General features: G+C 39.0%; 1 protein-coding gene across 1 annotated transcript; it reads left to right on the top strand.

Moving 5' to 3' along the window:
* The first annotated feature begins 9,054 nt into the window (after positions 1 to 9,054).
* Positions 9,055 to 10,283, top strand: LOC115918200 (ubiquitin-protein ligase E3A-like). Its single transcript, XM_030982592.1, has 2 exons — positions 9,055 to 9,143; positions 9,787 to 10,283. Exons 1-2 carry the CDS (start codon positions 9,089 to 9,091, stop codon positions 10,038 to 10,040), a joined length of 309 nt encoding a protein of 102 aa, XP_030838452.1. The 5' UTR covers positions 9,055 to 9,088; the 3' UTR covers positions 10,041 to 10,283.
* The last annotated feature ends 6,075 nt before the right edge of the window (positions 10,284 to 16,358 follow it).

Here is a 16,358-nt window from a genome sequence, read left to right as displayed (position 1 = left end):
ATACTAAGTTACTTTTATTGTAAAGTTTAAGATATTTGAATAAAATCTGTGAAAATTTAAACAAAATCGGGCAAGGAATTTGGAAGTTAAAGCTTTTTGAAATGACTAGTCACTAGAGGGCGATATTCAATTTGATGACATTATTTGTGGACATCTCTCCCTGCCTTTTGTACATCACATTTCACAATTCTTTCTTTTTCTTCGTATTTATTTGTGTTCTTGATCCGACTTCATAACATGTAAAGTAGAATATCATTTTGCATTCTATACCTTGCTTTCAGGGGAGTAGATTATCTCAATCACAAGAAAGAAGGAAAAACATGAAATTTGATGTACAAAAGGCATGGAGAGTTGTTCGCAAATAATGTCATCAAATTGAATATAGCCCTCTAGTGACTAGTCATTTCAAAAAGCTTTAACATCCTTATTCCTTGCCCGATTTTGTTCAAATTTTCACTGATTTTATTCAAATATCTTAAACTTTTCAATAGAAGTAACTTAGTATGAAGGTTTGGGTTCCCTTCAATGGCCTTCTCGTATCGTACGCAGGCACAAATCCTTGTAACAGTACATAGCAAAGAATCAGACCTGCAGCAGACTTGCTGCAGACAGTCATCATTTTCACAGGCAAATTAGTTTTGCTGCAGGCTTGCCGCAACCTTGCCGCATACTCTTTATCATGGATAATTATGAATTTCATATTCTATATAGACCTGAAGATACTTGCCGCTTACTCTTTATCATGAATATTAATAAATGTTATATAAAATGACCTGCTGCATATTTGCCGCATACTTGCTGCATACTTTGCCGCAGCCTTGCCGCATACTCTTTCATATCCACCCAAGTCTGCGGCAAGGTTTCCACATGCAAGTATGTAGCAATTAAGTATGCAGCCTCATTCCAGGAAGGCAGCTGGAGGGCTGCATGCATTGCAATCTTATATTCTAGCACCTGGAAGTAGAAACAGAATAGGCAAAATTGCTTCATCCATTCTACAAATGTGGGTTAACACAATGCGAAAGTATTGCTCCGGTTGTCTCATTTTCGCCAGCACAAACATAGGTAGTTCGCCGTCTATATAGCAGACGGCAATCGGCGGATTAGACGACACTTGATAGTGATTTTGTATGTGAGATTAATTGCTAAATATAATATACAAGAACCTTTTCCATATCTTTCAACTATCATTGATATCTGATAATTAAACAGTTAGTAAAATAAACCTACCAAACTACATAATACAATGAAATACTTGACTTAAAGTAGGGGAGTTTGATGTGGTGCACAATTGCACCCCTCTGTTAATAATCGAATAGTCCATGGTGTGTCATGAATATTCATGTTTTTGCTTACCTCGGGCAAAATGTTTGCCTATACTAAATGGAGAGATTACGGTGGGGGTGGCTGAAGTGGACATAATGAACAAAGCAGAACTGATCTATGATAATTCTTGCTTCTTATCCTTCCTGTGCTTGACCTATAATCTTACAATCGCGTGGTAAATTGCGTCCAAAGTTCTACTTGTTACACATGTATTTTATACGCAATTGCGAGCTTGCGACCTATTTTGATCAAATTACGGTGGGTGAACTTTCAAAAGTCAATGGGACATGAGGGTTCCAATGAAAGAGCTAATGTCAACGTACGTCGGGGTGGATGTGCTTTTCGTTTAAACAAAAAAGGAATTTTTAACGATTTTTTTTTTTGTGGTAAAAGTCCATAGCCTAACATGTTTATAGGCTGCTGGACTCTGACGATAGGGGGCATTCTCAAATGAGACTAAACGGAGCTATATGACACATAGTCCAAAGTAGAGTCACATATCCATATGCTACTGTGCACACATTCAAAAGGAGTTACAACAAATTAGTTAGTAGGGCTGAAGATAAGATCCTGACCACATGGCACAAAAACAAAGTTTGAAACAGTCTGTTAATTTCCTTATTATTTAACAAATTCCTCTCATGGTACCAAGACGAACTTGAGGCAAATTACAAATTGTTTGGTTTGACAGAAGATAAAAAGGCATATACCAATGCCTAACACAAGAATTTACAAGATCACGCTGGGCACAGCCTAAAACATCATGGTATACTTGAATGGTTGCATGGACCTCCAAAATGGCAGCCTAATTATATAGCTTAATTGCCGCAGACTGTATAATTTCCCACTTTTCTGTGGCAGATTTCCGGTGTGACCGCGTAGAATGTAACCCGCACCGATCGTCAGACTATTAGAGATCGATCGAGAGCGGACGATCGGTGCGGATTTTATCCGCGCAGAATGTCCGTGTCGGACATTCCGTGCGCGCTTCAAATGTCTGACGGACAATCTGTGCGGAAGAGGTCTCGCACCAATAGTCCGCCTGCTGCACCGAATGTCCGTACTCTAGTTCACACGTATAAAAATTCAATGCAAGTATAATTATACTAAATGAATGAAACGACTGGATAACCCATATTCAGCTTTGCCAGCTATCTAGGGATGACACTACAGGTCTTCCCGGCGCAGATCCAGGGGGGGGGGGGGCAGAGGGCCTTGACCCCCCCCCCCCCCCCCCCCAACAGCCTACAAAACATGAATAGAGAGAGAGAGAGAAGGTAAAGCGGAGAGTAAGGGAAAGGTAGAAGAGGAAGAAGAAAAGAAAGGGGAAAAGAAGGAGATCGGAGGCGAAAGGCCTTCGCCACCCCCCCCCCCCCCAAGCAAGAGAAAGAGAGAGAGAGACAGAGAGAGAGAAAGAAGGAAGGAAAACTAAGGGAAAGGTAAAGAAGAGACAAAGGGAAAGGAAGAAGAAAAGAAAATGGGAAAGAAGGAGATCGGGGGGCGAAAGGGCTTTGTCTTTCAGGCTGCCCCCCCCCCCCCTCCCCCCAGCAAAATGAAAGAGAGAAGGAGGAGAAGGGAAAGAAGAAAGGGAAATGAGGAGATAAAGGGAAGGAAAGAAAAACAAAGGGGGGATATCAGTTGCAGTTTTCCTGCCAACAAGTTTGGGGTCGGGGGGCGCAAATGACCCTTGCCTCCCCCTTCTACAGCAAACTTAAAAGAGAGAGAAAGGAAGAGAAGGGAAAGGGAAAGAAAAGAAAGGTACAGGAAATCAATTTTGATTTTTCCCATCAACGCGGTGTGGATCAGGGGCGAAAGGCCTTCGCCTGCCCTCCCCTGGCCCCTCAGCAAACAAAAAGAGAGAGAGAAAGAAGGAAGGAAAAGAAGGGAAAGGGAAAGAAGAGAGGAGAGAAAAGGAAGAAGAAAAATCAAAAGGGGAAAAAGAAGGAGATCGGGGGGCGAAAGGGCTTTGCCTTTCAGGCTGTTCCCCCCCCCCCCCAGCAAAAAGAAAGATAGAAGGAAGAGAAGGGAAAGAAAAAGGGGAAAAGAGGAGATAAAAGGAAAGGAAGAAAAACAAAGGGGGGATATCAGTTGCAGTTTTCCCGCAACAAGTTGGGGATCGGGGGCCGCAAATGGCCCTTGCCCCCCCCCCCCCTTCTACAGTAAACTTAAAAGAGAGAGAAAGGAAGAGAAGGGAAAGGGAAAGAAAAGAAAGGTACGGGAAATCAATTATGATTTTTCCCACCAACGCGGTGTGGATCAGGGGCGAAAGGCCTTCGCCTGCCCTCCCCTGGCCCCTCAGCAAACAAAAAGAGAGAGAGAAGGAAGGAAAAGAAGGGAAAGGGATAGAAGAGAGAAGAGGAAAGGAAGAAGAAAAAGAAAAATGGGAAAAGAAGGAGATCGGGGGCGAAGGGGCTTTGCCGCCCATGCTGTTGCCCCCCCCCCCCTTTCGCAAAACAAGAGAGAAGGACGGAAAGGGAAAGAAACGAAAGAAGAAAATAAAAGAAGGGATATCAGTTGCAATTTTCCTGCAAACAAGTAAGGTAAGGAGATCAGTTGCAATTTATCCCGATTTGTACCCCACCCCCCCCCCCCTCCCCCTCAGCAAAGAGAGAGGGAGAGAGATAGAGAGAGAGAGAGAGAGAGAGAGAGAGAGAGAGAAGGAAGGGAAGTGAAAGGGAAAGAGGAGAGAAAGGGACAGAAAACAATGAGGAAGAAAAGAAAAGGGGAAAAGAATTAGGGAAGATCAGTTGGGATTTTCATTGGTTCTTCTATCATCATTGTACAACTATCGTACAAATCGTAATGTAAAAATGTATTTATATATTCATTTATTTATTCCTGTTTGATAACAACAATATGAATATAAACTCATAACAGCAACAACATTAAATGCAGAAGGAAACTTTTTTGCTGGCAGCAAGAGGCGCAAAAATGACCATGCATTAATGCATGTCCATGTAAGTGTATCATTAATATCATTCATATTGTTTAATTACATCTTGTGAAATAGTATGCATTCAAGCTTTTGGGATTTTTTTTGTTGGTATATTTGTAGGAAAGAAAGCGTTTGGAGCTTATAATGCACATGTTGCAATTTCAGGTGCAACTTAGTGTTCAAATTTGGGACACGCACGGCCAGGCACTAGTGTAGGAAATCTTCATATGTTAATCAGGTATAATGACTAAATTACTTGTCTGTTGCGTTATAAAAAAGATTATATTTAGTCAGGCCTGAATTGAGACGCAAAACAATTATTGTGTTAAAAGGAAGAAAAAAACATATTTGATGACAGTCGAAATTCCCCAAAAACCAATACGATTGGAGAGCGAGTACTCGTTTTGTTTTTCTTCAAAACTCACTCAACTAAAGACAGATAGCCCGGATACTTGAGCCTCTCACAGAACGCAAGTATAGGCCTGATGTGTCGTCAGGGGCGTCGCTAGACCTTTTTCAGTGGGGTGGGGGTATAGAGGCCAACGATTACCGACAAAACAAGCCACGAATTACCGACAAAATTAAATGTCCCAATATCTACAAATTTAACCCTATAAACCCAGGTCTAAATTGTTATGAGCAAATGGTCATTTTCGTCGACGACATAACTATACAAATTATTTCGTCAACTTAGTAGGCATCATATTTTAATGCAGGCGCGTAGCTAGGATCTTATTTTAGGGAGGGGCGGTATTGAGTATGCGAATCACTTAAAGAGAGCGGAAAGCGCGCTCCCTAGGTGGGGGAGGTGAAGGGTGTAAGGCCTCCCGTCGCGAAACGCGGTTGCTTAGACGTTTCATTAAATTATTATGAAAAGAAGACGATTTGTTGTACCGTTCTTGACTCTTAATCCTTGTCTGAATTCAGTTTCCCCATCCCACGCAAAGCGTCGAATCTTAGACGTTTCATTAAATTATTATAGAAAGAAGACGATTTGTTGTATACCGTTCTCTACTCTTAACCCTAATTGTCTGAATCCAATTTCCCCTCTCTCGCGCGAAGCGCGGGAGCTTCGACGTTTCATTAAATTATTAGAAAAAGAAGACGATTCATTGTACCGACTCTAAATCATTGTCTGAATTTTCAAAAATGTTTCTTTGTCCGATAAAAAGTCACAATTCGAATGGGCAAAAATTGCTGGCCGACCGACATAAATAAAAAAAATCAAACCGACTTCAACCCCCCCCCCCCCCACCTTTAGCGACGCCCCTGAATGTAGAGTGGCCTGAGCGGGTAGGCACAGGGCGTGGTTCTAAACTTTAATACAGAGACACCTCGATGAAGACATCCTTATTTTATGATTGCGTGTGTTGAACTGCCCTGGGCTTTACAACTTTAAACCTCCAGGGTTTATTTTGCATATATAGGTATTTACATGTTCATTTATATAATAAAAGGAAATAATGAATATTCAAATATCATAGGTAGCAAATAAAGGATGACTAACAGAGGAATGAAAACAAACAGATAGGAGAGGATGATCAAGCATAATGATGTGCACCAATCGATAAATGATAATGATATCAAAAACATCGGGAGGCTCTGTGATGTTATCCGAGCCCCATCAAAAACAATTGGGGGGCTGATGATATCTGAGCCCCATCAACATATGGGGGGGGGGGCTCAATGATATCTATAAGCCCCGCCAAAAATATTTGGGGGGGGGGCTCAATGATATCTGAGCCCCCCCCCCCCCAATATTTTTTTTTTTTGGGGGGGGGGTTGTGCACCGCCCCCAAGCCCCCCCCCCCCGGTTCCTTAGCCTATGTACAGGTCAATGAAGTCTACTTTTTGAAACTTGTTTCGCCCGAATTCACAAAGGAGGTTTTGTCGACAAACCTCCTTTGTGAATTCGGGCCAAAGGGATTGGGTAACTTTGTCTCAGGTTTTGAAACAAAATCCTGGAATGATAGTTAGGGCTAGTTCTGACCGGAAAACGACCCAAATATCGGAGTATGGCTAGCTGCCCCAGGGCCTTGTCCTATATACGGACCAGGGAAAATAATACTTTAAAAAATTCGGGGGTTACTTTTATGACTTTCGGGGGCTCTTCACCCCGAGCCCCCGTGTATTTTCCCCCTGATACGGATAAGTGAGTGCCACTTCTAACTCGTGTTTTTAGCCCTTCTTTCTTTACTTTTTCCTTTGCTTTCTCTTTCTTTCCTTTCCTTTCTTTTTTTTCAAAGAGGAGGAGGCGGATCCGTCGCCCCCCCCCCGTATATCCGCACCTGAGTGACACCCACATAAACTAACCTTTTTTTTTTATTACCGAACAAAAAAAATGAAGAAAGAGCCCCTCGACATCATAGGTGTAAGTATTCAGCCAGTTGCTAACCCCCCCCCCCCCCCACACCAAAATAAACTTTAAAAGTAATTGTTCGTTCTAATTTGATACCAGTGATTTACAGATGTTTCTGAAATGGCATAATTTCCGGGATTTTTCCTCACTTTTTAGTAAATTATACTTTTTATGCGTTTGTTAGAGAATGACACATATCAAAATTTACAGTCAGGCAAGAAATGTGCTTATTTACTATTTAGAGGCCTACATGTCAGGTCCTGCAGAACGGCGGGCTCGGGGGCTTAAATCCCCCCCCCCCCCCTCACTTTTGAAAAAGTATATTAAAGAAAATTAAATAGAAAGAAATAAAAATGAAAGTATGCTCATGTGACCGTAATTAAATGCCCCTACCCACTGAGCATCCGCCAACTTGTGCTACGCTTTACCTTATCTTAAATACTCTAGACTCCCCCACTCACTTTCAACGCCATTTGTTATCACTTTTATCTCCCATTTTACTCCTTCATTAAACCTCGAAACGCCCCCAAATACTTGGGGCGGGGCCTGTATCACGAGTATATACTAGTAGTGGGTTGGTTGAAGAACGAAGCCCCTTACAAAAGTATAATCGATTACAACAGTTGTGGGGGGGGGGGCGATATCACGAGTATGCCTTCATAGAAAAAAGGTTTTAAATAAAATATTCACTTCTCATTTCAAAAGGACTGGCCCATTTGCTCTAAAAAAAAAATTGTAGAGAGTTATTATTTTGTAATTTCTAGAAAAAATGTCAACCACATGATTTACAATGAGTCTAAATACATTGATTTGCCGAGTTGCCTCTTTTTATCAAATATACATGCACTTAAAACAATGTGAGGACAGACTGTGCGGATAGCAAACCGCCAGCAGAAAACCCGCATAATATGTCCGACGGACAAACGAAACTGGTAGGACAAGCGGCGCGGTCACACCGGCCGCAGACTGTTCCTGTGGCATATACTGGTATTCGGTGAGTCTGCAGCAAAGTTCTTTTTGCAGCAGCAGACTGTTCCTGCGGCATATTGGTATGCAGAAAGTCTGCAGCAAAGTTTGTTCTGCCGCATAATTCGGCATACTCTTTGCCGCACAATAAAAGTTTGCGGCAGATCTGCGGCATACTTTTAACTTTCCTATGAGACCACTTAGGAGTTATTGTATAATACAGCATCCTAATCAAGGCCAGAAACTTGAATTTTTACCTCTGACATTTTTACCTCTGACACTTTTACTTCTGACATTATTACCTCTGACATTTTTACCTGGCACCTCTGTAGCAGCCATTACTGTGTGTACCGTTAACATGTTATCTGCCTTGTTTTTCTCATAGACACCTGTATGTGAAGAAGAAGGTACGAGATTACCTTGCTCCATCGCAATTTGCCGCCTTCCAACAAGGGTTCAACAAAGTATGTGACACCAAAGTCTTAGGTATATTTAGACCTGTCGAGTTAGAAGCCCTCGTCACTGGCGAGAAATACTTCGATTGGGCCGCCCTCGAGAAGGTAGGCTGTATATATGGCAGTATAGCAGGCCTGCAGTGTCATAAACATCAATCTTTATTCCAGGCTGCATGTATTTTCAGAACACAACAACCAACTATATAGTTTGATGGATTTTAGAAGTTGAATCTTGATTATTATTATTATTATTTTTAATACTTTGGTTCTATATTCTACCCTAATCAAAAGAACGATGTCCCGTTCTTGAATTCTAATAAATTCAAGCAGTGAATATAATGGAAGAAATATATCGCTCTTATCTGCCGGTTAGCCAACGTTTACCACGCTTTTACAGGACTGCAGCTCACGAGATCAACAGATCAAAAGACTGACATAAGACCGACATCGTCGGTCATGAGGGCTGTCAGTATTTTGAGCCGTCGGTCTCATGTGGTGTCAATAAAGGCTACCTAAATTAAACGCATGGATCTGCCATTTGCCTAAACCATTAATCACCCTTAAAAATATTGGTTATAAACTTGCACAGCACGAAGTTAATAAATGTATACAACCAACGTTGGGCATTTTGTTTAACTCGACTTGGGTAACATTTTGTCAAATTATAGGCCAAAATATAGAACAGTTGCTTCCCAAATTAAAATGCCTAAGGTTGAGGGGATCGTTTTAACTCTTGATGGCACATTTTTATCCATTATTTTGGTATTTGTAAGTTCACATATTAGGTAATCCGAACATGATTTCCTTAGGCAATATAACAGGGTGTCCAGATCGCACTAAGTTGATATATCAAGTCTTTTCAAATACTCGACAACAAATGTAAACCATACGCTTTACGCATTACTTTGAGACATGAAACTTGAATGCTTCAGAATGTTTGAAATGGATAATTTACAGGTGAAACGAGTAGGCCTAAATTTTATATTTGATTGTCTCCAGTCTACACAGTACAAAGATCCCTACACAGACTCACATTCAACCATCAAGATGTTTTGGGAAGTCTTTCACGCTCTAGACGATGACCAGAAAAGGGAGTTCCTAGGTAAGTTGGAAACTTTGGCTGAGTCTTTATACTGTATGTTACATACACACATTTTTCGTGTTACGCCATCAAAGGCAGGCAATGTTGTCACCCCCGGTCTGCCTCTCTACAAAAACCAGAAGATTGACTTCCCCTTTTGTCCGGCACCTGTTATCTTGCTCTCCGTTTGCCTAACGATTAACTCTTTGACATCTTTCTGCCGACATCTGATCAACACCACCAGCAACAACCAAAAATAAAAACTAAAGTCGAAACAAACAAACAACATCTACAGTTATAATAATAATGGTAATAACGATAATAATAATAATAATAATAATAATAATAATAATAATAATAATAATAATAATAATGATAATAACATGCCTTATGTGATGCTCTGTCTTTTTCCAACCATTCCCCAATATGGTTATTAGTCGTTATCTTACACTTTTCCCCACTATAGGTGGTATTTCTTGATGGATTACGCGTATGCTTTTGCAGATTTGTACATCCATTAATGGTATTTCCACAAAGTCTGTAAGCGAATTATGACCTGCTGCACATGTAAACTGACGACCCTCTCCCTTTAAAGCAACATCATAGTTACGTTTTGTGTATGGGCAAATATTATAATGCATGCCTGTGCTTCGTTTTCATGCAGTATTTGTGGCGGGGTCTGATCGCGTACCGGTCGGTGGATTGGAGAACCTCGGCCTCACCATCGTTGAACTGATCCCGGACGATGTCGTCGACGACCCCGACGACCCCGACGATCTGTGTCCAGTGGCCCATTGCTGCAACAATGACAAATATAACCGCACACTGGAACTTCCTATGTACACGAGTAAAGAGCTCGTCAAGGATCGCTTGATGACCACTCTGTCGCTCTCAAACTGCCCATTTCATATTGCCTAACGCGACGAATACAGATGGAGGGAGAGATCGACTGCTTGGGCGAAACCCCTTAACCCATTCTCTACTGGAAACTGGTGGTTCCTATATTAAGCCATTTTTAAATTTGGGAGTTCCGAAGTTAACGGGTTAAGAATCGATCATACATGACGCGGCAATCCGCTGTTATTTTATGAATGTGTTTATGAATACGGCAAATACGGATTATATATTTATGCGAGTGACAAAGGCCTGACAGGTACTTACTTTTTTGTATTAATATGAGCGAATTCAAAATGTCTGAACGATTCAATTCTAAGATATTTTTTTTTAAGTCAATACGTATTTGTACGCTACAGAGATTACATCGCCCCTTGTTTTTGCTAAATTGAATACCCTCAAAATTTTGGTATCAAATTTTTACAGACTGCACTCTTTATGTTTCGTCTTTACCACTGCCAATTGCCTCCTGCTCTATATAGCTGCCCTTTTAAAGATATACAAAGACCTACATTCTTATCCAACAAGACAGTCTAATAAATTTCGCCTATTCAATCTCAAAAAATGCTTCGGCACATTTATCAATAAATACAAAGTGGCCCGGAATTCCCTGCATTTGGATCAAATGAAAGATTCACTCAGAGTTTGCATTCAAAGTAGCAGTAAAAAGAATGATGCCCCTCAATATACTGTTTAGTCATGAATTGTTGTTTGGTATTATTAGCAATGATAATGTGCAATCATCGGTAACTCCTTACTTGAACCCCTCCCCCGCCCCCTCAGTTCATACTCATATTATCTTTTTCCTCCCATTTCATTGCAAAATTAATTTTTTGAAAACTTTTCATTGAAGGATTAAAATAATCTGTACAGGGTAAATTAGTTGCAACAGGCACTTCATAAAAGTGTGAACTAACTAAGTACGCGCTAACTTAGTACGCGCTACCGGAATACCACCCATTGTTTATATTGTCTGTCGCTCCAATTTGGCTTTATTCTGAGGAGGCTAGGAACAGTGTGTGGTATATGTGTGGAAGTGTGGTCGGGTGGGGTGTGTGTCGCATGGTGGGGGGGGGGGGGGGGGGGTAGTAGTTTGTTTGGTTGGATGCGGTGATTTGTTTTATGTTATAACTGATTTCATTTTTGTTTTCATCAATCGTACAATCTATGTAATGAAAATGTTTTGAATTCATGTCAAGATGAAAAACAACTGTATTCTATTTCTAAGATTGATTTTTATTGTTTGGAATCCGAAAAAAAAAACTATTGAAATAAAAATCGTGTGTGTGTGTGTGTGTGTGTGTGTTTAGCACGTAGCCTGAATGAACAGTCCATGTGCACATAGATTTTCGTGTATATATTTTAAAATGATGAAATATTATTATTTTTTTATTTTTGTTGTGGTCAGCAAATTTTCAGACCTGTTCACCTCACTGAAATTTCAGTCGAGTTAGGATTTCAAGGTGACTATTTATCGAAACGCTGTGAAACGTTATAAATTTATATATTTATTTTCACAGCTGTTTTTATTTAATAGCTCGGCTCCTTCTGCTGTCATTATGTTTATATGTTTTGCTACTGTGTGGTTTAGTGCCATCTAGAGTTTGATAGTGGTCAAGTTTGTCGCCATAGTCTGTTCGGAAGGCACGTTTCCATTTTACACAATAGCCAAGCTAAATATTCATCACTGCTTCATGCAAACTGGTGGCGCAGGAGTCTAACTGCAAATGTATGATCGTGCTTCTCGCCATTAAAGTCATAAATCACCCCGAAAACATGTTTATGGTAAATGGAATTAATGGGTTTCTTTCCGTATACTGATAGTGTGATCTAAAATGCAATAAAACGCAATCGCCAGCTGTATTACTGGAATGTGGAACTAGCAAAAATCATATCATTCATTTTCAATTATAAACAAATAAAAAAAATGTCATGCCGTTTATATTACGTTACTTTTGATTGAAACCACAAATAATGAGCAATTTAAAAGATGAGTTAGACCCATAAAGATCCATATAGGTTATATCCCCCTCTCCAGCCGCAAAAGCGAAATTTTTAACGAATTCCATGGGCTGACGTGTACAACGGAAAGGGGACTCCGGGAGGAAAATATCGAGATAAATACACTGTAGTGAGTGAGAGAGAGAGAGAGAGAGAGAGAGAGAGAGAGAGAGAGAGAGAGAGAGAGAGGGGGGAGAGAGAGAGGGAGAGAGAGAGAGAGAGAGAAAGGGTGAGAGATAGAGAGAGAGAGGGGGGGGGGGGGGGGGAAGGCCAATACGAAAGAAAGAGGAGGTAGAAGCATGAACATGGTCGAAACGGGGCGCGTATTATTTTTGTCGTACCAAGCGAGCCCAGATTCCAGTATGAACTCATTTCCATATCTTGTCGATCGTGTCAAGTTACACAAGCTTGGAAAGAGGTCACAAATATTTAGACTTTGATTATTTATTGTTTTGCCTCACTATTTATAAAGGAAAAACATAGAAATGAATAGATACTGAAATTCGAACCCACAACTCCAACGTTCTATTACGCTGTCCTTATACCGATTAAGGTAACGATGGGTTGATGAAAGGTGGGTTTGCATGATTATTATAACCCTATTACTAACCCTAACGGTTACGATTTGCGCATGCGCTGGTTTCCTTGGCGAGCTGAATTTGGATATCGCTTGGTTACGAAAAAAACAAGACGCTAACTAGGGCAATAAGGTCACAAAATACACTCGAACTTGAATCGGAAATGGCCTGTTTTCCGGCCGGTTTGCTGGTTGAAATCCAGAATGAAAAACAATGCCCTTATCCGCTTATGGTAACGGTCCAATTTATCACCGATTGCGGTGACTAAAGTTCTATGTACCAGGCGCGGATGTATATAGACAAAATATTTAGAGGCGGGCTGTCGGGGCTTGGGAAGGGGGGAGGTTCTTCATGTGCCTCACTTGATTTTTTGTTTAAAGTTCAGTTCAATTAAATTAAATTCAAATTTGATTGATTAAAATCAAAACAAATAGGACCATTCTCAATTGTTTTAATAACATTGTATAACAAATTTCAAAACTATAGAGTACCATAGACAATAAAATCCAAAGAAAGGATGACAATAACCAGGAATGACAAATCTTAACGGGCTACGGCGTGTTTCTTCTGATATATATTACATGGAATTACTTTTATGAAAACCAACTTTTTGTCAGGGTGGACTTCCCCTTTAATGAGTCTGGTTAATTTTCCATGGGTTTTTGTCCTTGGGGGTAATTTTCCGAGGGAGGGGGGGGGGGGGTATTGTCCAGGGGGACAATTATCCTGATACGCATGTTTGGTTGAAATCTATAAAGTTTTAATTTGAATATATATATATATCGTTTACCACACTTTCTTCCGACACCAGATTCTAAATCATTGAAGCAGAAAATGTATTATCTTAGCTTGTAAAGAATTATGGAGTGCTGTATTATGACAATAATTCTTTGACTGTTTCTCTGTTAAGAACTGAACACTGAAAACTACTGCTATCAATTGAATTGAACTTTTACTGGCTAAGAGGTGCAATGTATTTGTATGTTTATGACTGGAAATATCGAAATATGACAGGAAATAGCTAAAAGAACTGGACCAAAAGTTCATGCCACACGTATGTGTGTTCCCAATTCTGTGTGCAGTGCACGTGACTTCAAGATTTATAATTATTCAATTCAATTCATCTGTTTTTTCTCTTTGAATTTTTCGTAATTACAATGATGGTACATTTTTACATAATCACAGATTAATTTACATATAGATCAATTTGTACAATAAGATACATTACCAAAACATGAAATTGAAAGAGAAGGAGAGCCGACTAGACGGCAAAGTTTGCAGGGTTTAGGCTCCCGTGTAAAATGATATATGATGAATTATTATATTATGAAAAAAAACAAAAATAACAATAACTGAGTGAGTAATACAAAGTTACACAAACATCAAAGTTGCATAAAGTCACACTACGAATTTAATTTGATTGGGAATATTACAGCCTAGTCACTATTCAGAAAGCTTTTAAGTCTCCTTTTGAAAATTTGTATCGAATTAATCGAATTCTTAGCAACCATGGTTCAAAACGCTCACAATATACACCGGTTATATTACATAACCAACCTCTCAACAATAAAATGTCCAGAATGTGATCGCGTGACCAGAAAAAAATTGTCTTTGATTAATGGAAACTTAAAATATGCATTTTCAATCGAGGGTTAATTGTGGAAACCCATAATTCATATAATTATGTGAGTCTTGCCAAAACAAGGTTTTAAATAATTGAAACGAAAGTTTTTTTTCTTCAATCTTTCGTGTCAATTAAGTGCTTTTATAATAATAATAATGATAATAATAACTTTTACTTATATAGCGCATTTCATAAGACATTTACATGATACAAGTAAAACTAAACAGAGTAATGACAAGAGAAAAAAAAAATTAAAGTGAAATTATGAAACATTAGATAACAAGGTATGGTAACAATTTAAGAACTAGGTTGAATATGCATTTTCCATTAAGTAGGTTTTTAATTTTGATCTAAACAAAGTAATATCAGAGATGCAACGAATGGAGGCTGGAAGAGAATTCCAAAAACGTGGAGCAGAGCATGAAAAGAACCTATCACCAAAGTATTATGTTTTTGCTTTTTTATAAAGCATTATGATATCGTTTCTAAATCGAAAATGAAAATAACTGTTTTCGTTTGAACAGAGTGTTTACTGTGAAAGGGCGCGCTACATCTGGAAATCGTATAATGGTTGTTTTTGATGAATAAATTCAACTTTAAAAGAAAATCCTTACTAACAATTCGTTATGATCCTTAGAATAAATGTAAATTATCATATTTTTCTCAAATCACATGAAATGCTTTTAATCAAAATAAGTTTTGTTTACCACGACGAATAGAGATTCTACCAATTGTTAAAATAGTAGAAGTAATGAAGTAAAAACAAAAATCTGCTTTTATTAAAACCAATTTATTTTCAAGATGGACTGCCCCTTTAAGGTAGTGTATCCCTTTTGCAGACAGCATCAAGTTCTGTAGAACTTTGCAGGAATTATGAATATGTCACGTATGTCCTATCTATAAAATTTAAACGTTAGCAATGACCTAGTATTCAAATTATGCAGGAAACCTTTACTTGCTAGACTTCACTGTCATACACTATTGAGTGACTGACTCACTTCTTTTTTTTTCTTTGGTAATAACGAGCTGTAAAGGGTACATGAGTATTTGTCTACATCAATATTAAACGCAATTCTAGTAATGGCCAAAATTAAACTGATTTACTTTTTGTGCAGCACAAAAGGTACGACCATTCGGTACGAGGGTCCGAAAATCAGACTATTTAATTAAACGACTGAAATCGCTAAATTCGATTCGACTACTAACGGCCATTATTTTCATGCAAAGGACATTTTCAAGCCCTTTTGGTTTGTGGGAAGTCCAAAATTGGTATTTTCTTTCGAATGTCATTAAAATTACCTTTTTCATTTTTTCGTCTGAAAATGAGACATAGTACCTTGAAGGACATTACGAAACTACACGACAGGATTTTCATATACAACAGACAATTTCAAGCCATTTTGGTTTGTGGGAAGTTCAAAATTGGTATTATCTTTCAAATGTCATTAAAATTACCCTTTTCATTTTTGGGTCTGAAAATGAGACATAGTACATTGAAGGACATTTACAAGACAGGATTTTCATATACAAAAGATAATTTCAAGCCCTTTTGGTTGTGGGAAGTTCAAAATTGGTATTATCTTTCAAATGTCATTAAAATTACCCTTTTCATTTTTTGGTCTGCAAATGAGACATAGTACCTATAAGGACATTATGAAACTACAAGGCAGGATAAACAATCACCAGGATATAGAATTTGAGCCATTTTGCGTATCTATTACTTAGAAGCCGGTATCCCTTTTTTCAACTTTCATTGTGATCAACAACTCTTGCCGAAATAGAACGGTATCAATCTGTGCTACCGCGGCTTGCACTGGACGAGATCGCATGATACACTTTCACAACAAGATCTCAGTATTAAACCGACCATACTATGTGGTAAAATACCTATCATCGAAATAGTCTTCATAAAACCATCGTCGGAATGTGAGTATTGTTTTCCAATTCATAATTAGCCTTAATCAAAAGCTACATCTATAACCGTTTTTTTTTTCTTTCGTCAAGATATACTTTTGATTGTTCAACTCCATATGCTCTAATGACTCAAGCTTCAATAGACCGGGAATCATATCCGTGCAATATTGGCACAATGTGCAATACGATGGGGTATTTCATTTCTGTAGTAACGCTATAACATTC

This window comes from Strongylocentrotus purpuratus, unplaced genomic scaffold (assembly GCF_000002235.5).
Source record: "Strongylocentrotus purpuratus isolate Spur 01 unplaced genomic scaffold, Spur_5.0 spur5_scaffold_12, whole genome shotgun sequence".
NCBI classification, from domain to species: Eukaryota; Metazoa; Echinodermata; class Echinoidea; order Camarodonta; family Strongylocentrotidae; genus Strongylocentrotus; species Strongylocentrotus purpuratus.
This window is presented reverse-complemented; position numbering and strand designations above follow the sequence as displayed.